Below are 24,279 nucleotides of genomic sequence, written 5' to 3'. Positions count from 1 at the left end.
CCGAAAATGTTGCCTTGCCATTTGCTTTTGAACAAGATTCAATGACCTGAAGAAAATTCTTAATTTTAGATAGAGAAAGAAGTTTCAGTGTTATAGACCAAGACTTTAAAAGGCTAATTTATTCCAAGCCTCTGTGTCCAGGCAGTGGCAGTAATCAAGTGGGAAAGATTTTTGGCTCTAACGAGACCATTACTTCCCGGTAGACTGTTACCCTCTTTCATCACCCTTGACAGCAGAAGTCCTGTCTCATTTCTAATTTCGTCTCTTGCCTCTACCGGGCTGGACTGGGAAGTGGAGCAAAGAAAGCGTTTGTGTCTTTATAACAGCTCGGGGTGCTTGAAAAGTGAAGCCTCCTCTGGGCAACCTCATGCCTTTCCTGTTTTCTGTGGCTTTTCTTTCACACTGTTTAATTACATGGTACTCTATTATGGCCCTTTCAGTTTCCTTGTGTTCTTTCTAAACTGTGGGCTTTGAATAACAAAACTGGTAAATTAAATGGGACAAAGATTTCACGATAGTAATTTTGCAGCTAACTAGATTCACGACCCTTTTTTCCCACAGGAGTGGTACCAAATAAACCTGCAGAATTATTGAAGTGTCAGAATATGCAATAGACTCCTCACGGGTAGCTGGAACTGGGCAAACATAGTTCAAGCTAAGCCTAATAGTTTCAGAGCAATGGCTTTAAACTTTTTCCTACTATGGCTCTGAGGGATGTATTCCTCTTTCCTAGTCTCTGGTTTCAAGTGGACCAGAGCAGACATCCTGAGAAGGGAAGCACCCAGCACCTGGGCTGTGAAAAGGTACCTCCAAGGTGTTGTGGTGAGGTCTTCTATCTTTAAAGCTGATGCCAGAATTTTGTGTTGGAGAGGCAGGGAGTTCTGTTCTTTCTGGGGTGTATGAAGAGAGAAAGAGTGGATATTATAGGACAGTGATCTAATATTGTGCTATGTTTGGGGTCTTGAATGTCCCTTAAAGGTCCTTGTGTTAAAGGCTTAGTCTCCAGTTTGTTAATTTTTGGGAGGTAACGCCTTGTGGGAGGTCCTTACGTCATTGGAAATGGGTCCTTTACAGGAATTGTGAGACCCTGGCCCTTTCTTGTCTTTTGTTTTCTGGGCATTACATGAATATCCTGGTTCTGCCTTGTGTTTTGGACCCAGAACCAGAGAAACAAAGCCAACCAATTGTTGGCAAGAACCTTCAAACCTGTGATTCTAAATAAAGCTTTTCTCTTTATGAGTTAATTGTTATGGATATTTTGTTATTCTGATAGCTGATGAACTTAATGAATTAGTTGTCTTGGACTATGGCTTAGACGTTTTCCTCATGGCTGAGGCAAAAATACCAGACACCCACAAGTTACAGGAGCAGAAGTTTACTTTGGCTTACAGTTCAGATATCCCAGTCCACGATCAGTAGACTCAAACACCAAAGCATCATGGTGGATGGGCATAGATGGAGGAAAACTACTCAGGTCATAGCATCCAGGAGACAGAGGAAAAAGGGGTATCTGGGAGGGAGGTAGATCAGTGACTCAGCTCCCTGATCAGATCCAGGCCAATCTGCGCACAGCAAGTCAGCTAGATCCTACACGGTCCAATCCTCTCCCCAGAGCTCTGCTCATGAGTGCATGAGCCTCTGGGGGACACCTGGATATAAGCCACAACAGGCTGTCCTAACAGAGTGCTGTAGATGGCAGGCTTAACGGACAGGGTATTTTATCTCACCACTCTGGATATTGCAAGGTCCAAGGTCAACGTTCATGCACGATGAGCCAGGTGAAGGCTCTCTTCTGGCTTGCAGGCACCTCTCTCTGGATGCTATCATGGCACATATGCATGGCAAGGTGGGAAAGACAGGGGAAGGCCTTTCAGAAGGGCAGTTCATCCTGAGGTCAGAGTTGAGTGACAAGTACTGTAGCCTAGGCAAGAATAAGACTGTCTGGCAGAGGGGAAAGAGGGGCCCCAAACAGTGACCCCCAGAAGAACTAGTCCTGCTTTATAACTGACAGGGACAACACAGTGAGCTCAGAAAATGATGCTACTCTTGGCACAATTTTCTAGTTTGCCAAAAGAAGAAGATTTGGAGATGGAGAAATGAACTTGGAATCTTAGTTGTTAAGCAGGAGATACTGGGGAGCATTGTAGCAAGACACCCACCTGAGAAATTGCTTCGTAACTTGATTGCAAAATGATTTGAAGGGCATGGTGTCTCTGCTGAGGGTGATGAATCTGACCCCAGAGAGGCTGTCTTAAATGTTCATGCGTTACATGTCCAAACCCAGAGATACTAGTGCTGCTTTGAAGAAGAATTAGGAGACAGCTATGGAAAGATGTAGGAAGTATGAGTCAAGGATTTCCCTAGAATTGGAGCTAGAATACAAAGAAAGGGAAACTGGGCAATGTCCCTAAGACATTGGCTAGTCTGGAAACATAGGAACTGGTTGTACATAACTGTCAGCACTTCTTGGAGAATTCCTAAGTATTGTGTAGAACCTGATGGATATGAGAACTGTAATCTGTGACCTTCTGAGACTTTCAGTTCAGTAGCACGCTGGGTCTTGTCAGTCCCTTTTAATCCAGGGGAAATGCAGCTAACATCTTCCAGTAGGTCCCTGACTGCCTGGCCCCTGCAGGTATGAGCAGTTCTTCCCAGGAGGATCCAAACATCTTACAACGGATCCTCTGTATGCATTGCCCTGTTGAATATCAAGCCTTGGCTTCTGTCCCTCCTGGGATCTGGCTGGATGTCAGGGGTGAGGGAGAGGATTTGGGTTTGAGTGACCAGGAGGGAGGAAGGCTGAGATTACAAGAGGAACACTGGGTCTGGGAGTGGAAGCAGGAGATGCACTTCTGGGCGTGATGGATGGAGAGTGGCAGGCAGCAGGAGCAGAGCTGGGCAGACAGTGTAATGCGTAGCAGTTAGGGATGAGCTCTGGGCTGCAGGTGACACCAGAGGATGGAGTTCCAGGAGTTTCATGATAGCTAAGTCTCTTAGGGAGCCATGGAGAGAGGAGACAAACGAGAGGAGACCAGGATCTTGATCTGGGCAAAGGGAGGAGGAAGTTAGAGGGAGGCTGAGCTTAAGAGCATCCAGATGGTAGGAAGAACATCAAGAAAGTGACCCTGAAGGATTCTGGAGGAGTGGGTCCCATAGTGGATGATGTAATAAGGACAACAGGAGGAACTGAGAGGGGAAGATGACTGCTGGGAGGACCTGGCCAAGGCAAGGGCACAGATTGGCCCTGTGAAAGGGTGTGCTGCTCACAGTCAAAGTATGGAAAGTTCTAGAACCTTGTAAGAAGACACTGCTTATTAGTAAGGTGGGGGATTAGCTGAAAAAGGAAGGGACTAGAGAGAGGAGGCTGTGGCCAGGTGGCTGAGGAGTGAGGTCAGCTTTGCTCATCCTCCATGTAGTGTTTTCAGCCCTCTCTGTGACTTTAAAGAGCATGTCAAAATAACATAGAGGCTTAGGGTCTTTTGGGATGTGAAGCAATGGAGTTTGTTATGCCCTGATGGCTTGAGAAGCCAGTTGTGCCTCCTGGTACAGCTGCAGGCCGTGAACATCTAGATGGGAAACGCAGATCATGTCACCTGCTTGTGTGTTGTATGAGATCCTACATGCCCTTCACCAGGTGGAAAGGGTTGAGGTTGATGTGACAAGCCACATCCTGTGCAGCTATTAAAATTTCCATGGGGGGAGGATGGTGAGAGGATGAAGAAATAAAGAGACATAGAAAGCTGAGGTCAGGTGGTGTCCTCTCTCTGGACAAGAGTGTCGAGGTCGCTCCCGGCCGGCAGGAAAGACACACGACAAAGTCTGGCGGTGTGCAACCTTGCCTTTATTTGTCTCCGCGTGGGCCCCGCGAGGCCTCCTCTCTGCCACCAGCCCTTTCTCGCCGGTGGACTTTCTCTATCTCTCTCTGTGCTTCCTCTCTGTGCTTCTCCCTCGTGGCGGGAGAGGCATTTACTTTTATAGGGTAACAGTGGCCAATCAGTTCAAAGTGCGCGATGCGGGCTGATTGGCTAACATCAGTTGTTGCTAGGCAGACTATTCTATTGCGCGGGCTGCTTACGTCGCCAGGGCAATCAGGGGGCAGGAAGCAGGCGCCAACTTGGCTCACTCGATGGGAGGGGCAATCTAGCTCAGGCTCCGCTCCCACCCACAGGCCCTACGTCCGCCAAGTAAGGCGACCGGTGTCGGCGGCTCCCAACACAAGAGGAAAGGAACTGCTCAACCACTGCAGTGTGTTTATTTATACACTTAGAAAGCTGATGTCAGGTGAAAGCTCTTTGCCTAACAACTAGTTCACCTCTTACCCACTGTGTTCTCAGGGCTGGAGCACCTGTTCTCCTGGGGGGCTCTGGCCCTCGGGCATTCCTTGGGTGCTCAGTATTCGTGGCTCTGTCACTAGCTCAGGGGCTCCCAGCAATGATGCTCCTGGTTTCTAGAGTGTCTCACCTTTGTGTACCACCTGTCATTCCAGGTGCTGCTGTCAGGACTCATCGGTGTCGTCTCATGGAAGAGGCCTCTCTCCCTCGTGGTAAGTGACACCTGGATCTCAAGGTGACCCTGACTGGGGCTCTGCCTGTGGAGAAGCGAGCATGGCAGAAGCCGTGGTGAATTGAATTCCAGTTTCTTGCCAGGAAGTGGGATGCAGACCTGATAGCCACTGCCTGCTGGTGGGGTCTTAGGAACCACGGTGAATCCTCCAGGTTGCACTTCTGAGTTTTCCCTCAGTGTTCCCCTAGGGTGTTCATATCACATCCCTTCCTTTTTGGTTTTTGATGTCCTCCCTTGAGGATGTACTGTGAGCAAACATTTTCAGAGTGTGGGTGCAGGCATTTTCATGCTTACATGAGACCACATGAAAAGCACATGGTGTGTCTGAGTTTGAGAAATACTTGCCATCCACACGCTTTGGAGACGAGGGTTCTGTAAGGGTATGCTAAAGATGTTCTGGAATAGAAGAATTTCTGGGCGCAGTGCTAAGGTAGGGACCACATGCAAGATGGAGACAGATGATGGCTTTTGTCTCTCAAAGTCTCACAAACAGAGCTGGGTCTATTGATTTGTGTGCCTGTCCTTCTCATTGTATGCATTAATCTATTGATGTGTGTGTCAGGATTAGAGGAAGAGATTCTCCGGGTCTTGATGGATAATGAAAACAACAGCATGGTAGTTTTTTCCTTTTGTATTAATCAATTATTTACAACCTTGTTTGTAAGTAGTTGGACTTGGGATATAATGACATGTGCTAAATGTTAATGGAAAGAGAAAAAAAAGCAAATCTGTTGTGGAAGGCGCCTCCTCCATGAGAACAACCATGACATCCTGCAAAGATGCTGGGGAAAGAGGGCGGCGTTGAATTCAGTTGTACTTCTTTCTATTGTAGCTCGCACAAGAAATTTCCTTTTAATGACTATTTTGTAGAAATATTCAAATACAATCAAAAGTAGAGGAACCAGTGTAGTGAGCCTCTGTGTACACTTCATCCGTCCTTAACAAACAGCAACATCTGGTCCATTTTACTCATCCATAGACTCCCACATCCTAACCTGCTGATGGTTAAATTATTTTGGAACAGCCCCAGCTTGTAGATCAATAGCTGATGCTTTTTAGATGCTGAAAGCAAGACAGCTGTGTCCATAAAGAGTGTGTATTTCTGTGCACTGTGGTAGTGTTTTTGTATGTGCTATTTGTCTCTTCTGATTGAAGGAATGGTCTTCCCTGCACTGAATACAAAGAATTCTGTGCTATCCTGGACACCAAACTGGGAATCAGATTGTATACCTCTAGTGAAACGATTTTTCAAAAGAGTCAATAAAGAACCTTTGCTGGCTTAGCTATCCATAATGGAAAGTCTTCCAAATCATTTCAGGTAGTATGATTGAATAAAACTTCAGGAAACAAGTTATCAGCTATCTACTAGATTATATGCAATCTCATATGCTACTGAGAGATGAATAATTATGAGATTAAAAATTTAGATTTAAAAAAAATAACAAATTATAGTTCCTTTAGTACAGTTTTTAAAAAACAATATATCTACTTTTTAAAAGAACTGATCTATAGGAATTTGAGTACCATATAAATCTAGTAGTGTTTTTACTATTGTTTGCATATACTTCAATGTTTGAGGAATTTGACTTTCTGGTTTACTTTGGTCACTACATCTTAGCAGCCTGAAAAGGTAGGTGTGTGCAAGAGTTGACTTGGACACCCAGAGCCCCTTGTGGCCTACAATACAATCTTCTGAGACAGTCTGTTCGATCGTGTCTTTGGCTCTGCAGACACATCCACATGGCCCTTGGTGACTGAGCACCCCCACTTGGCCCCTGCACCCTGAGATCCCATCACACTCAGTGAGTGCTCAGTGCACAGAAATCTCCTCACCAGCTTACTGAGAGGAGTCACCATAGAGGTCTTCAGGAACTTCTGGGACCCTCATAAATTTATTTCTGGTAGCTATAATGAAAGGCGTGTTCTCAATCTTCCTGGGATAGATGAGACCTTACACGATAAACACACTTGAACATTGCTCCAGGCTCCCTAAGCCTTTGGACTCCTTTGTTTACAGGATACCAAGAAAGGCTGGCATTTCAACTTCACTGTTTTAGGGGGAGAGTAATGGGGATCGAATGCAGGACCTTGTGCTTGCCAGGCAGGTTCTGTGTCATTGAGCTATATACCAAGGTTTTCCCACCTTGCACACCAGAAGACCCGTGATACCCTAGGGCACTCAACAGAGTGTCACTGGAATCCTCTCTCAATGTTGGGGAATAATTAGCCCTGGAGTGAAAGCAGCCTAGCAAAACTGTTGTCTCCTTTGCAAAAATCTGAAAGAACCAGTTGGTTTCCTGGTGATTTAACAATGTGTTGGAACAAAGTCCAAGCATATTCATAGGAATGAAAAAGTATCCAGCACCAAGTAGGTAATGGTTACGGTATCTGGTATCTAATCAAAGATTCCTATGAAGAAAATATGACCCTAAATCTGGCGAAAAATGAACTCACTGAAACTGATAAAAAACAGACACACATATTGGACAAGAAGATTAAATAAAATATAAAATAATATTCTGTATGTTTCAGAAGTTAAGTAGACACATGGAGATGTAAAAAACCCGGCTGAAATTTCAGTGATGAAAACTACAATGTAAGGGAGAAAAACAACCCACTGGGTGAGGGGTAAGGCAGGTTAGGTCACAGTGAAGGTTAGTGAATTCAAAGATGCTGCAATTGAAATTATCCCAGATGAAGCACACAGGGAAAGAATGCTTTTTAAAAAATATGAATAGAACACCACAGATCTGTATGGAACAATTTGAAAAAGCCTAATATATGTGCGTAGGGTTGGACAGAAAAAATATTTAAAGAAATAATAGATGTTTTTCCAAAATTGAATAAAACCTGTAATTCCGTAGGCATAAGAAACTCAATACATAAAGAAAAAGCAACATAAAGAAACAAGAGGAAAAACATACCAATATATCATGACATTCGTAACATTTGTATAAGTATGCTGTATGAAAAGCATAATGCAAAGTTGGAATAGAAGTATGCGTTGTAAAATTATTAAACCACACATGAAAAATTGTAGTATCTCTTGATGTAAATTGGGACACATTCAAATGTGTATGCGGTGTGACTGGAAAATATGGTGAATGTTTGTTTAAATAAAAAGATGATTACAGTAAAGGACATATTGCCGTTAATCCCCGTGACACGTCGCCATTAATTCTTCCTCCTAAATTCCAGCACACTTATCTTGTCATTCTTGCCTCTTTCTGGAGCTGTCCTGGGAGTCCTTTTTCATGAATGTCTTTAGTTGCATGATTGTGGCTGCCTTGATGTCCTTAATTGATTTAAAACACTTGCCTTTCAATGGGCATTTTGCCTTTGGGAAGAGCCTGAAGCTGCACAATTCCGGATCTGGTGAATTAAGATCGAAGAGGACGCGTCTTTGTGAGCCTGCCTTTCGATTGGATGGCGCCGGGCAACAGGATTCACTGTATATTTATCGCAGTTAGTAAAAATACACATGAAAGAGTACTTTCAGAACTACTTCAAAAAAGGGGCAAGAAAGATGGATTGAATGTGTTTGAAGTGAAGGAGACTATTTTGAAGGAGTTTAATGGTAATGTGTCCTTTTAATAGATTTTAAAAATTTAAATATTCACCATATATTTTGATCACTCCATACTTGTAAACCTTAGAGTAACCACCAAAACAAAACAGTTGGCTAAGAAATCAATAACGAGACATCAGCCCATCAGACAAGGAGGACAATGAGAAGCCTGCCACCTCCTATGAGTTGGATGTAAAATAAAGTTACAAAAACACCTAATTAAAAGAATTCAGAAAACGGAAAGGGGGAACAAAAATAGATGTGATGGAAGTAAACTAAATAATAAGATTTTGTATCCTATTTCTTATGTGAATTGTGTGTTAGTAGCTTTGTCTGAAGATGGGTTTCATTTATTTCTGGGATTTCTTAATATAGCAATATTTTCTAGGTTGCTAATTCAAATCCATTGTCTTTTAACTTATAATAAAGTGGAATTTTCTTAACGTAGGAATGCTTTTTATTTTGTAAAATCTGGTTTTAAAAAATCTTTATGTGGCTTTTGGTTTTCTTTTTTTACTTTAAAATATCTCTTGCTTCATGATTCTGAAACTGTTCTTTTAAACATTGAAAAGATACTGTGTATTGTGTATCTAGTTATCATGTACCAGAGTGAACTGTACTTGTTCTAATTATTTGCTTGTTAGATACTTCCAGAAAAAGAAAGTTGCTAGGGAAATGTCTGATGTTATGTCCTTGATCATCCTTTCTTCCTCTTTCGTGAACTCCTAGTGGATGCATAGTCTGTTAAGCATTTTACAATATTTTCCTTCTTTTGTGTTAAAAAATGTTTGTATTTTCTTAGAGATTTACCTGCATATAACAATGAATATTATAACATGTAGTACTCTAGTTTACAGTAATACTAACTTAAATACAATACTATATAGAAACCTTGCTTTTATATATCTCCATCTTTTCTGCCTGCTCTATATTGTTTTTGTCACATACTACATCTTTAATTATTGGGGTCCCAATGTAATTATTGCTTTATGTAGTTTTCCTTTACATCATACAAGAAAAGAAAGAGCTATCTCTTCTGTACTATCCTATACTTTTCCTTTCTTGCTTTTTTATAGGAGTGGTCTTATAACAATATATATTCTGTATTTATCTAAGATTGTCTTAATTTCTCCTTCATTTTAAAGATAGTTTTTTTTGGACAAGGAATTCTTTAGGAATTCTTTAATTTCAGAATCTTGAATGTGCCCTTTATACGAGGTTCTGTCCTGCGTGGTTTATGAGAAACTAGACGTTGGACTCATTGGAATCCTTTGTATGTGAGAAGTTACTTTTCTCTTACTTTCATGAGTCTTTCGTGTTGACAGTCTGATTAATGTGTGTCTAGGTGTGGATCTTTTTTAGCTTAACCCACATAGGGTTTGAGTTTAGGTGTTTAGACTCATATATTTCACCCAGTTCAAGAAGTTTTGAGCCATAATATCTTCAAATACTCCATCTTTTTCTGTCTCTCCTTGTATTTTAATATTCTCATTACCTGTGTTTTGATAAACTTTATGGTGTCTGATCTCTTAAGATCTGCTTGTTTTTCTTCATCCCTCATCCCTGATGCCCAGACTGAAATATACTTTAGAGAATTCATCATTTGAATTACTGTACTTTTCAACTCTATGACTTCAAATTGGTTCTTGTGGTTTCTTTTCATTGATATTCTCTGTTCGATGAGCCTTGGTCCTCATATTTTCATTTAGTTTATTATGTAAAATTTTCTTTAGATTCTTGAACATATTTAAAATAGCTGATTTTGTCTTTGTCTCCTAAATTTATCATCTGGCTTTCCTGAAAAACCACTTATATTGGTCATTTTTGTCGCTCTGCATATGGGCCATACGTACTTGTATCTTTAGATGTCTTGCATTTTCAATAACAGATGACACTCCTGAAAATCAGACTCCTCTCCTCTCCGTAGTTTGCTCTTGATGATGCTTACTGTAAATGTTGTTCTTTGTTTAGTGACTTTTCAGAACTAGCGCTGACACATCTGTATTCCCCATCAGTGTGGCTACTGGATTGTCTGCTCAGTTTAGCAGTCAGCCAGAGATATCCTTAGACGCCTGGAGCCTGTACTTCTCCCTGTCTTTTTTGAGTGGGTCTGTGTGTCCTCTGGAGCATTAGGTCAGCATATTGGCAGGCAGATGCGGTTGTTAGAAGGTCTTCAACTTTAATTTCTTGTTTATTTAGATCTAGAATTTCAAAGTCCAAGGTGAGAGTTTAGAGCTTTCTCAAGTCTTTCCTGAATATGTGTGTGTGTATTTCCTGAATAACCACACACACACACACACACACACATGCATGCATGTTCCAATCCATTTTCTGCAAAATGTTGAAGCTTTTCAAATGCACTGTAGATATCTTACTTTTCTGTTTTAAATTTTTTGGGGGGTCTGATATTTTCTTTGCTATAACTATTAACCACTGCTCAGACAGCTGCAAAGTGAAAACACTTGCCTATAAGTGTATTTGACAGTTGGTGCCCAGGAAAGAAGCATTTCATCCTGGGTAGGCTCCAGGTCAGGTCAAATACAAATAGCCTTGAGAGGGTCTTCCAGGGATTCACCTAACAGCTGTGTTATGACAGTTGTTTGGAAATGAGGCTCTGAAAGAACCCCATCTTTGTTCTTTTCCCACGGGTGGCTTCCAGGCTCTACCAGGAATGTGAATTACTTTTCAAGGCCACTGTTGAGTTGGGAAATAGAAAATGGGATTTGGGAAAGTCAGAAACCCACAAACCTCACTATTTTAACTAGATCCCTCTCTCTTATCTGAGCAAAAATCCCGGAAGTTGCTGTGAGCTCCTTGTTAATTTCCAGAGTTCTGAGCAAGTTGATTCTGCCAGTTTCTCTGTTTTTCTTCCTTTTCTGAGGAGAGAATTTTCTGATGTCTTTACTTTGACATTTTTGCTAATATCACCCCTGCCCCAATTGCTTTTAATATTCAGCTAGCAGGTGATGTTTAAAAAGAAATTTATCGTGTATATGATTTGACAGTATATCTGAAAAGATCATTAGTCTTATTTCATGGAGCTTCAAATCCCCTTGCTATCCTAAAATAGAAATCACCTGTTATTCAAGGTTATCATCTGAGAGGTGTGGAATACAGTTATTTATTGTCTCGTTTATTGGGCAGTTTTTGCTAAGTGGTTTTATACCTTTTTGGAAGAATATCACTGGGGGTTCTCCTAGTTCTCGTGCTTGATCCATGAAACATGGATAAATCTCAAGAGCAATTCACTGAATAAAAGAAGCAGGTGCAAATGACTACATTGATTGCATTTTTGTGAAGTTCTAGTGATGTGGAACAGACTGGTGGTGGCTTGGGGCTTGGTGGGAAGATATTGACAAGAGAGATGCACAGAGAACCTGTTGGGGGCAGTGGAACGTTCTGGTTTGATTGTTATTTGCATGACTAGATATGTTTGTTAGGATTCATTGATCTGTGTAGTTAAAATGGTTGGATTTTCTTTTCCTGTTAATCATACTGCAATAAAGCTGATATGGATATCCCAGTTTACATAACATATTAAATTTAATAACATAAAGCTTCATGTATTAAGCAAAACAAAGTAGGTTTTAAATAAGTAGACAATCACAGATGTCATCTAACCACCCATGTTAGTGGCTCTTAAATTTTGATGTGCCCTTAGAAGCCTCAGCAATAATTGTTCCAGAATGAAAGCTGGGCTTTACCGTACACCTGGCTCGGGGGGGCTGTGGGGTGCATGGTGCTGAGACCCATACTCCTGAGCCTCTATTAAAATTAACAAATGCAGTTTGTGTGGAAGACACAAAGTTCAATATGTTTGGGTTGTGAAAATCTTAACAGCTATACTCCATTTTTTCCCTGTTGACTTCTGTCAGAGGAAGATGAATCACAGTAGCATTCACAAATATTAAAATCTGTGTTTCTTATAGTTTTTGGAGATCATAGTCCCCAAGAGCTGAAGCAGAGAGATACAGCATCATCTTTCACTAGGTGAATGGGTAGACAAACTGGCACATCCTGGCAGTGGAGCATTATTCAAGACTAAAGAGAAATGAGCTCTGAGGCCATGAAAAGACAGTAGGAAAATTTAATGCATATTGCTAAGTGAAACGTGCCAGTCATGTCTAATTCCAACTGTATGGCTTTCTGGAAAGGCCAAAATTGTGGAGATGCTAAAAGGAACAGTATTTGCAGGGGAGGCGTAAATAAACAGAGCACAGAGGACTTCTAAAGCAGTGAAACTACTCTGCACGTTTGTCCCAATACATACAACACCAAGAGTAGATCCTAATATAAGCCACGGATCTGGGGTCGGTGGTATCAGTGTGGGCTCATTGGCTGTGACAGATGTACCCCTGAGAAGGGGGATGTGGTCAGTAGGTGGAGGTGGGCATGTCAGGAGGGAGAGAGAAATGTAAAATCTCTACGTTGTGCTCAGTTTTGCTGCAAACCTGGAACTACATTGATGCTTGCAATTATAGAAATCAGAAGCAACAAGATTTCTGAAAAATAAAATCTATTTTGAATAATAAGTAATTTTAAAAAGCTTGATGCACAACCGCCAAATGGGGGTAGATTTAGTTTATTTAAAATGGCTAACAATAGGTTAAAGGTATGACCAGTTTCTTTCTCCTACACCAGTTATGCTTTACAGCTTGCGTGGTTTTCCAAAACAGATGTCTGAGTTCTACATTTTAGGTGGATAAGGAAAAGCTCTTACCACGATACAGCTTTATAGCAAGAGAGCTGAATGAAACCCCAGCACAGAAATACTGTCGCTTCTGATTTCACTTCTGTATGAGACCTTTAACTTAAAAACCTCATTCCTTAGCTTACTAAGTATAATTCAGCCTCTTTTTTTTGGTACCAGGATCAGACTCACAATTACTTGCTTGCATTGCAGGTGCTTATGCCGCTGAGCTAAATCCTCAGCCCCAATTCAGCCTCTTTTGCAGCCCAGCCTTGAATTACTATAGCACGTCAGATTAGATATAACACAGTACACTTAGGTCCAATAATTCTCGTGTAGTGTTTTAAATCAAAAACTGTTAAATAGAGGAAGGTAGGTTATTTTGCTTCCATATTTCTTCCCTCACAAAACAAGACTTCCCCAGTTTGGTGTTGATTCCAGTAGGTGTTGGGCAGTTCTTACGTGTAGGGTTGCCTTGGTCCCTGATGGTCACGTGTGTGACCCAGAGAGCCATCTTTGCTCTGGTGCTGTCCTGGACACTGGTTAGAATATTTGCAGTCCTTTGGAGCTTAACTTCCTGGAACCATCTGGGGTGGTAACAGTGAATGTCTAAGTATTAGTCCTGGGCTTAAAAAAGCCAGTTCTATATAGCTATTCTTAAGGACTAGTGACTGATTCTTATAGTATCAGTTTTATTGGAAATATAGACAACTGATGAAGAGAAATAACTTTGTCTTTCCCTTCAGCTTGAATTCTGTTTTTCTCAAGCAGTGTTTAATGAAACACGGAAACACCACAGTATGGGAAGCATATGATAAATAGACTTCAGCCCAGATAAGTGCTTTTTAAATCTCGCTCTCTTTATCACTGTAGTGATCATTTTTCAGTATAAGAAAGCTTAAAATCTTACGCTACAAAAAATTCTTATGCTACATATATATTAGCTTCTTTTGAAAAATTTCTTTGAATTTTTGTATTAACAGAAATGTTTCCTGTTGTGCCCATCTGAAATTCAGTTAAAGTTGGATGTTTGACCACACTCTATGGGAAAAAAGTATGACTCACTTTAACCTTTAATATGAGTTATAGAAAGCCTGCAGGGTTTACCTTCTCAGCCATCAAGTGAGCTCAAATGTAACTTTAATATGCTATTTAAAAATACAGATGAGTAAAAGGTTAATATGTTTAATGTAAATGTATTTGGAGTCATCATTTATCCAGAAAATTCATTATAAATCCACTTTGGGAGTTTCTTTGGTCAGGCTCAAGACCTCTTTTTAGGAGAATATATTTTGCTTTATCACATTAAAGATGAAGCCTTCAATGATTAAGTGTGGGAGAGGAAATAAACTGTATCCATCTTTATTTGTGCAGGGCCTTACACAACACAGTTTTACTTTGCTAAAAAGGCAACTCCAATATGGCTTATGAAATAAACTAATAGGCTCCTTTTAAACTTACAGCAGTATTAAATGTCATTAGGGAAAACAAGTCTAATCAAAAGCTGACAATGCATTAAAGTATTACCTAAGGAAACCACTCAAGACGACGTGAAATTAAAAACTCCCATTGATAAAATATTCACTTTTGTTAAAACACGACAGTGATTTATATTTGCTCCAGTCACATTACTTCAAAGTATCAGTGCTTGTATTTTGATACATTAGGCAAGGTTTTAATTGGAAATGTACTAAAACTTACTTTTGGCAAGACATGATAGCGTGAATAGGAAGATTAAAAATAAGATAGACAAAGATACCTAATAAGTAATTATGTGCTCAAAGTCATAAGGAATTAAATACAGCATCTAGGGAACAATTATAATAGGCTTTTCCCTATTTGTTGCTTTGGACTGACTGTTGGAAAAAACAAATTACTCCCCAGTCCCTCAGTTGGAGAATATTAGTCTTCTCATACACGCAGAGGTGGAGAGGATGTTGAGATCCGTCAGAACAGCACAAAGGCGATCGGACCACCTTTGTGAGCTCAAGGTATCCAGATGTTGCTCTGAATGGAGTCCTGGACGCTTGTGGTATCAACCCACATGCTTTGAGTGCTTTTCCTTAATCCATGTCTATGGGTTCCTTAGCTCTGTGGCCATGTGTGTGTAGCTGGACTTAAAGACACCGACTCATCTCTTGATTACAGTAAATTTGCTTAGGATCCCCTGTTGTGGACGTCAACAAAATCTGAAGATGTTTCCAGCAGAGAAAGTTTCCCCAGTTGCTGCTAATGGAAGCTTTGTTGTGTGTTTTTCAGTGTGCTGAGCTGTGGCCTGGGAGGGGGTAATGCTGAGCACATGGCTCTTTGCCGGGCCTGGTGTGTATTCACTGTTTGTTCTGTCTGCATAGGGAGAGGGCGGAGTACACAGTGTTCTCAGAATTGCTAGGTGATGGGGCTCCGCCACAGTCATCCTCCGTGTGACTGTAATTCACTGTGGAAGGCACAGAGCTGTGTGATGAGATAGAGACAAAGGAGGATGAGGTGTGGGCCTGCTTTCAAAAATTTTACATCCTGCGTAGGGAAATGATTTGAATTGGGAAAACACAAACAGCCATGTGTTAGCCACTGTGTCAGAACACCTAAGATAAAGTCTAAGGAGGAATGGTGCCTTTTACTTTATAATGCAAAGGGACCAGTGCATGGTCATTTGGCACTGTGGTTTTTGGGCCTGTGGTGAGACAGTGCCTCATGGTAGAGAGTGCGTGTTGGACAAAGCTTTTTACCTCATAGCAACTGAGAAGCAAACAGAGAGGAAACAGAGGGACCTGAATCCTAGTATCTTCTTCAAGAGCATAGCCCCAGTGACCTAACCTCTTTCCATGGGATCCACCCCTTAACCATTTCACCATTCACCAACAGCCCATGGGCCAGAGACCAGGCTTCAAACACATAGGTCTTTGGGGGAACACTTGTCCAAGATGTAACAAGCCATTACATTAAAATAGTCATGTAGTCATGCTTTAGTGTCTTTGAGGGATTGGTTCCAGGACTCACAAATATAAAAACCCATGGGTGCTCAAGTCTCACACAAATATGGCACAATATTTGCATGTAACCTACCCATATCCGCCCTGTACCCTTGCCATCATGTCTACATTATTTATAATATGTAATATAATGTACATGGATATTATACTGTGTTATTTAGAGAATAATGAAAAGAAAATGTCTGTCTGTGTTCAAGTAGATGCAGATTTTCCCCCTGAACATTTCTATGACAAGGTTTGGGAGATTTCCTATTGGAAGTTCCAGTGCAAAGTGCTTGAATCTGTGAAGCAGACCCGTGAAGTTGAAAGACTTGACTGTGTAAGAGAATGGGAAGAAGCTGCTGTAAGTTAGAATTTAATGAAGACGTAAATTGTGTGTACAGTTTTTTGCTTAGAAAGATGGTCACCTCCTAATACTTCCTGGTTTCTGTACATAGCCCACAGCAGGCGTCCAAGAGAAGGATTCACTGCTGTGAATGTAGACCATGGCCCTTGCAAGGGTTACATAATTACCCACAATTTCAGCAGTAGCAACTGCTGAAACTTGGATACAGCAGTGTTTTCTTCCTATTTTCAAGGGCGTGCTCTTTGCACTGTGCTGTGATAGTTTCCCTGGTGTTGAAGTGGGGACAGATTGTCACATACTGATTTATAGCGAGAATGGGATTCAACCTTAATATTGGTGAATGGCAATATTAGAGACAAATTAGGTTAGAGAGCAGGGTGGGTAGGTTAGAGTGTAGAGTCCTGCAGGCCGGTAGGACACCAAAAACAAAACCAGGGAGCAGCAAAAAGCCTAGATACAGGGATCCAGGAGTATGTCCAAAACTTTTTAGAGAAAAGACAGCAGTAGTAGAAGCACAAACTTATTCTTGAATTTTCTCCCCAGCTTCATTCACAGTTGTTTTGAGTGTTTCTGACATCAGGAGGTCACTTTAGACTGCGGCCCCACCTGCTCATGGAATAACTTCTCAGAATGTCTTCTGGACATACTCCATCGAATGGCTCTCTGAACCAAAGGGCTGTAGGGTTTTGTTATGGTTGAAACATTGTGTCAACTTGATCAGTTTAACTAAGATACTCAGTAGGGAGCCAGGATTCTTTGTAAATATCCTCATCCTGTGCAAGGAGAGGGTATAGCCATTGTGTGAGCTGTGCATCTGCTCTGGGAGTGGGGAGCTGCCCTCATACAATACAAGTGATGAGAAGAGGCTTGTTCTCCTCCCTGCTTTTGGCTGCTTTTGCTGGCTACCTTGAGGTGTTGCCCCTGTGCCATGCCACCTTGCCTTGGAGTCAACTGATTATGGATGGAAACCTCCACAAACAGTGAGCTAAATAAACCTGTTGTTCCTTCATTTTGGGTGTCAGGTATTTTGGCCTAGCAATGTGACAAAAGTAACCAAGACAGGACTCTTTGTGTCCTGCAAAAGAGAGAGCCAGCTATTGGAGCAGGAGAATCCATTGTTGCTTGATCCAAATGGTTTAAACAGGGTGTTCTGTGAGCTGCCCATAGCTGAGCAGTGAGGAGCAGGACCCCACAACTGACAGTGGGAGGTGCGGTGACCAGCGGCATACTTTGCTGTGCTGGCAATTTAATTCATTGTTTTATTAATAAGTCTTGCAAATCTCCTGGCCATTTATTTTTAAAGATATGTTAAAATTCACAGGAAATGTTAAAGGAAATGGGAAAGCTTTTGTTCGGTCTATTCTTGGCAAGAATTGTCTGATGTCCACCTTAGAAATTCCACCCTGCCCTAAAATGCTTCCTTTCCTAATGGACTTCCTTTTCCCTAGGGTCTTTGTGGTCTCATAATAGAAGAAAGTCATTAAGGAAAAAATCTAATATGCTGAGATAGCTCAAGTATAAGAAAAGAAATAGATGAAGTGTCACTATATCCAAAATGCATATTCTTTCAGAAAGAAGGCAATTACTGTTATAAAGATATAGCATTAGAAAAATTATTACAGCTGAGAAGTATGTGATATGCCTGTCTGTGGCACAGTTAATTTTAAAAGTATCACCAACCATACAAATCATACGAATAAAATGCTGAACCAGACTAATTGAAAGTGAATTTAATATGCAGTTCTAAGGAGCTGTCTCTACTTAGCCAGCTCTAAAATATTCTACCTTCTAAGCTATTACTTATCAGATTTTCTTTCAAATGTCCCAACTTCTTTTAATGAAAAATAGCACTCAAGGACCTTATCTTAGATCCCTGTATAATTTTATGCTAGACACAAGGTAGTGGTGATGCTGATACATTTATATCCTATAGTAGTTTTTATGTGTACTAAATCAGATTGCTATAAATTTAAGTTTTTTTTTATCAGTACACCAAAATTCTGATTAGGATTGAAAAGAAGACTCAATTATGTTTTCCCATTTAGTTTTTTTGTGTGGTTCAACTGTTGTTAATCTGATTAAAATCAACAAAATAACCTTAAACAATTTTATTTAATAGCTAATAGAAAGTTTTAAAATCCGTTATACTGATTCTCTGCAGAGTGACTTTTGGAAGATGAAAGAAAGTATCTGTCTTATGTATGTGATATCTTTACCAAAACACAGGTCTTTACTGTTTTATCTGCAAGACTGTCTTGGCTGTTCTTGACCCTTTGTTCTTTTATGGAGCTTTTAGGATTAGCTTGTCAGATTCCGTACAAAATTCTTTGTTGAGATTCTTGATAGAATTGTTTCGTATCTATAAATCACTTTAGGAGTTATGGTAGCTAGCTTTACCTTACTATAATAAATACAGAAATAATCAGCTTATAAAGTGAAAAGGTTTAGCATACTGTATTAGTCACCTTTTCATTGCAGGATCAAATGCCTGCCACGTACACTTTAAAGGAAGAGGGGTTTGTTTTGCCTTATGGTTTCAGAGGTTTCAGTCCATGGTCTGCTAAACTTAAGGCTGAAACATCATGGCAGGAGGGGATGATGAAGGAAAGCTGCTCAACTCGTGGTAGCCAGGAAGGAAAGTGTGGGATGAACTAGAGAGGAAAGGACCAAGGACCAAATATAGTCCCAAGGTAATAAGTGGACACACCCAGAAGTGTGGGTTTAATTTCCTGCGCATTTTCCATTCTGATCAAGCTGACACTCAAGATTAACCATGACAGTCACAGCTTTAGAGGTCCCAGTGCATGACTGATTGTTCTCTTTGCTTTGTGTGAGGCAGCATATCATGGTGGGGCACATGGAAGAGGAAAACCCAGCAAGGAGGGGGCTAGGCCCTACCCCTTCCTTTGAAAGCGTAGTCCCTCTGCAGTGCAGGACCTCTCACAAGTCCAAGTCAAGGACCAAGCCTTCAACACAAGAACCTTTTGGGGGTACTTATCTAAACTATAGCAGGTAGGATTAACATCTTTATAATACTGGATGATCCTGACCATGAAGTATTATTCTTTTTCATTTCTTTAGTCCTTTTTACAAAGTATTTCAGCTGAGTATTGTTATTTTTCTGGACAGTACTTGCATATCTTTTGATGTACTTATCAAAATAGTTCTTTATTTTAACTTTGGGTCAATGATACCTTTTAAAAAATACATCTCACCTCTTTCTTTGTAGGTTGTCCTGTAAGTTTTCTAAAATATCCCCAGTTCTACATTTATTAAATTACTGAAAATAAAGATAAACATCTTCTCATCATTTGAAAGAATAAGATGTACTTGTTTTAAGTATAGAGTTCACTGATTTTAAGCACAAATAGGCACCCAGTGGGCATCATCCTTATTTCTATAGCCATCGTCACCATGGAAATAAAGTGCATTTCATTGTTGCTAAATTCTACTACTAGGAAATTAACCTAGAAGTCTTCTGTGGAAATGTGTTAGCATTTTTCTCTGCACTAAACCCCCTTTTTTCATTTTATATGGAGACTCAGGTTGTAAAGTCTTCTTTTGTGGGGACTGCTTATAGCTTGCTGCTTTTTTTCTCTCTCTGGTTGCTTTGCAATCTGCCTTCAGCTCTTTTTTATTCTGAGTTCTCATTCATTTCTTTAGGATAGGCCATGAGCAACATGTATTTTCCAGTGTGTATGAATGAAGCCAGCCATCTGCTACTTAACAGCGTAAGAGCAATTTGGTTGGATTCAGAATTCTTGAAAAATCAATTTTTTCTGGCATTAGTAATTTGAGGAAAGTGCTGGGACCAAGGCAAGTCTCATTCCATAGGAGGAGCAGAATGACTTGTCCAGAGTTCTTCTCTGGAAGCATGTATTATTATTTAAATCTCTGTTTCTAGGTCTCCAGATTCGAGAGTTTTTCCTTCACTTTTTATTTGCCTCTGTGTCCCTTTTTGCTCCTCAAGTTTATTTTCATCATGTTTTTAAAACTATTTTTTAAAGCAACGGTATTCTTAAAAACTCACATTATTGCCCAGAGCCTCAGTTTTAGACAGAAAGATTCCGGGCTCTGTTTTGGGGAGTGCCTGGGGCAGTTTTTACTCTGCATCCTCCAGGGCTCTAATGGAGACAGATGACACATTCAAATTAGGGAATGGAGAGTTTAATGAGGAGGTTTTTTTTTTTTTTTTTTTTTTTTTTTTTTTTTTTTTTTTTAACAAAGGAGGGGGAAGGACGTTGGTGAACCTACAGGAGTGGTAAAGTTGTCAGGGTTAAGAAAAGACTGAGAACTGTTAATCTGAAGGGCAGAAGAAGAATGTAACCCAGGATGACAACAGAGTTCAAAACAAAGGACCACCAGAGAAGATGTGTGGTGGGAGGCAGGTACTGCATTGGGCTCCCACAAAGAAGGAAGAAATACCCTCCTGCACACACTGGCCCCTCGGCACTGCAGGCTGTCTTGAATGCCTCCCAAGACTGAACCCCACGGAAAACATGGGGGACCACGGGGATTCCTCCAAGTCAGTCTCCAGACAGCAGTGGATCGTGGATCTGGAGCACAGACCGAAAGGTCTAGCAGAAGCAGGGAGACAGTCTTAAATATTACTCTGCAGCAAATATTCTTTAACGTTTTCTGGCCTGCTCTTTACTGTTTCCATTGCAGATTTTAATTGGGATTCTTCTTCTGTTTTTAGGAAGCTGCTTCTGGCTGTGTTTCCTTCTGGACACTAGCTATTCTCATCTCTTCCTTTTCTTTCATTACCGTATGCTTGTGTTCATGGAAGCTATGCCTTTTATCTTTGAGGAGCTGTTAGAAATTTTTATATTTCATCAAATTATCTATTTTAAAGTCAGGCAGTTCCCTCTCCTAGTGTTTTAGAACATACCTACCTTTTTATGATGAGGTGTTGTTGTAGCTGTGTTTCTGTGTATGTAGTTGTATGTCTTTTATGCATTCTTGAAAGGACAGTATATTAGTCAATGTTCCTCAGAGAGATACAACTGAAAGAGAGAGAGAGAGAGAGAGAGAGAGAGAGAGAGAGAGAGAGAGAGCCAGAGAAGCGAGCACTGAAGATTTGTTAATGGAAACTGGTTTACGAGGTTCTGGAGGTCAGTACATCCCATAATCTGTGATCTCTAAACTCGAGGTACAGGAAAGCTGGTGGGATAATTCAGTGTGAGCCTAAAGGCTGGAAAACCGGAGCAGGGAATTGAGGGGTGAGGATCACTGGTGTAAGGTGCAGTCTGAAGGCCCTAGACCTAGAAACTCTGATGTTCAAGTACAGAGAAAATGTGCCTTTTCTGTGTCCTTTTATTCTTTCCTTCCCTAAGTGGGTTGGATGATACCCACCCACACCGGATCTCATTTACTCAGTCCACTGACTCAGATGCTAATCTCCTCCTGAAATATCCTCCACATCACTTGGAGGAATAATGTTCAGTGCACTGTCTGAGTGTCTCTTAGTTCAGTCAAGCTGACTCATAAAATTAACCATCCCAGCGCGCGAACTTTCCTTACTGGGAAGCAGTGCAACGTGCTTCCCAGCGCGGACTCCACTTCTTGCTCATTTTACATTTTCAGCACGTTTCTGAACCTTTCTGTATGCCTGATTCTGCACATTGATAACATGAGTATCATGACCTCCAACATCAAGCGCATGACTCCACGCCCATGTGGTTCAGTTCATCCCTCTCACAGTGGGAGATGACAGACCCTGCCTCATAGATGGTGCCAGGGTCAGAGCACAGCAAGGCACATGCTTACCACTGGACACAAGAGGCCAGTGGGCTTTACATCGCATGGGGTGTGCTAACGGCTGAGTGAGGTACTGCATCTGAAGGGTGCAGCAGAGAGGTACACAGGAAGTACCATTTGATAGCTTGCTGTTTATACCAGTGCTTACACATGTATACGCATGTGTGCACACATGCACCAATGGCAGAATCACATACATATTTATATGCATGCATATACACATTCATCTATATACCTGCATGTACACATACAGCTGCTTACATTCTCACTGACCTGTGCACACATAAAGAGCAGCAGGACTCTCAGGGATTCCTGTAATTCTCATGCAGAAATGCAGACGTCATGTTCCTTGTGTGGGGCCTTTCATGACCGTTGTCTCTTCGATGTGCCATACTGAGTCCCAGCTTTTCCTGAAGTACATGCACTTTTAAATGCACCAATCCATACAAGATCAAAGAGAGAACCTTTTTCAGTCACCTAGGAGAGAATGTGCTGCTATTTTGTACAATTAGGGAGGTATATTATTTATATATATATATTTAACATTTTTAGGAAATGCTGCTGTGTGACATCTTTTAAAATGCTGTTGCTAGCCCGGATTTATTTCCTGTGAAAGGAACTGGGTATTTCAGTGGGCATTTTATATCAGACATTCATATGCTATTAAGAGCGTGTTCTAATTTAAGTGTTGTCTGCATGCAAATTCTAAGTCACTTTACACAGAGTAACATTTATGTGGGTTTAACCTGATAGACACGGAAGCCGGAATTTGAACGTTTAAGCGTCATGACATGTGGAATCTGAAAATCTGTCAAAAGAGGAAACAATCAACAAATGAGCCAAATGGTTGGACCAGGGGGACCAGAAGAAAAATACCTAAGAAATATCCGAAGGGAAGTTAATAAGCAAAGGGAAAGAAAATAATGTGACAAATGAGCTCCTGGCCGCCACCCCCAGAAGAGCAGCAGTTTGGCTGGCAGCTATGTGTCAGGATGAGTGGCAGCCCGGGGTGAAGGAGAAATGTGAAAGAATCAGCTCATAAATGGCAAAATGATGAGTGAGTTAGTAAATCTGTCAGATGATGAATGGGCTGGCGATCCCCACCCGACAGATGTCAGAGGACGTGAGGAAGTCAGCCAAGACCACAGGGGAAAGAGAAAGTCTACATGCTGGAGACCACAGCACTTTAAAGTAAATTATCATAAGCAGGAAAAATTGTGTAACTAATCACAGTATCCAGTCTACTTGGGCACCTGTCAAAAACATAACAAAACTTCCACTGACGGTAAAAGCTGATCCCATGGCGTGTTCTCCTGGTGTAATTTGCCTTATTTGCCTGTTACCACTCGTGCTCTCCTGGCCTCCTCATTCCTGGGCGTTTCCATCTGTAAAATGGAAATTACAGTGCTACTAACCATCCTATCTTTTGAGGTCATTGGAGGATAAATTCCACATGAAATACTCAAAACTTTACCCAGCATGTAATAAGTGATTAAGAACCAATAGCTAAGTGGCTGTTGATACTGTTCAACACATCAGTCTCACTGCTGCTAATTTTTCATTCGTTTCCCCAGTGAAGTGTGGATGTGTATTTTATACATTTTCAGTGTCTAATTCAGCAAGTGAATCACCCTCAAGACTCCCACATCTGCGGGATGAATGAAATACTGATGAATGCCCTTATCTGTTACTGAGTATTCATAAGTATTGCAAATTTTTGGGTGGAGCTCCCAGGGTTTTTTGTGTAGGGTTTTCAGTCTTCAGACTGTTTTCAACCTAACACCGGAGATAAACTTAAATTCCTCTTACTCAAAATAGTGCATAAATCCACAAAAAGGAATAGGAGAAATAGCATAGGAGAAATAGAATCAAGGAACCTTAAAGAAAATAGAATTTTCTTTGAAGTATTACAAACACATAAATCTTTCTTCTTCCCCATCTCCTCCCCCTTCTTCCCATTATAATTATAAAATATATAAGAAATGTAACAGAAAAGTGGAATAGGGACATAACCACACAAAAACATTTTAGAATATGATAATTAGCAATCATTCCATTATATTTGAAAATTAAGGTGAAATAGTAAGTTTTCAAAGGTATTATAAAGACTCAAAATCAAGAAGAAATGGACTCAAAGCAATAAACTACTAATATACTAAACTAGGATCCATAATTTCCCTGTTGATTGGCAAACACCAGATTTAGTTTTATAGGCAATTTTAGAAAACCTTTAAGAAATAGTCCGTAGATACCCGTACCTTCACACACAAGAGACATTGTGGTAGCCACTGTGGATTTCCTGTTGTCTTGTTCTGAAGTGCTGTGTTGCATGCATTGTTCTGTTCTGATTTGCTTTGTTCTG

At 40.8% G+C, this 24,279-nt stretch overlaps 1 protein-coding gene across 6 annotated transcripts in view; it reads left to right on the top strand.

The window, feature by feature from the left end:
- The window catches only part of Entrep2 (endosomal transmembrane epsin interactor 2), a 412,216-nt gene that overhangs the window by 194,695 nt on the left and 193,242 nt on the right, over positions 1–24,279 (top strand). For 5 of the 6 annotated variants that reach the window (XM_063249890.1, XM_063249886.1, XM_063249889.1 and 2 more), the window contains one exon: positions 4,487–4,543. The exons of the other annotated variant lie outside the window; for it this stretch is intronic. In XM_063249890.1, coding sequence (XP_063105960.1) covers positions 4,487–4,543 — 57 coding nt within the window. The remainder of the gene's footprint in view (positions 1–4,486; positions 4,544–24,279) is intronic. 6 annotated transcript variants of the gene reach the window in all.

The sequence above is a fragment of the Cavia porcellus genome, unplaced genomic scaffold, assembly GCF_034190915.1.
Source record: "Cavia porcellus strain 051 isolate PalLab524CR breed Dunkin Hartley unplaced genomic scaffold, mCavPor4.1 scaffold_6, whole genome shotgun sequence".
Classification (NCBI taxonomy): domain Eukaryota; kingdom Metazoa; phylum Chordata; class Mammalia; order Rodentia; family Caviidae; genus Cavia; species Cavia porcellus.
This window is presented reverse-complemented; position numbering and strand designations above follow the sequence as displayed.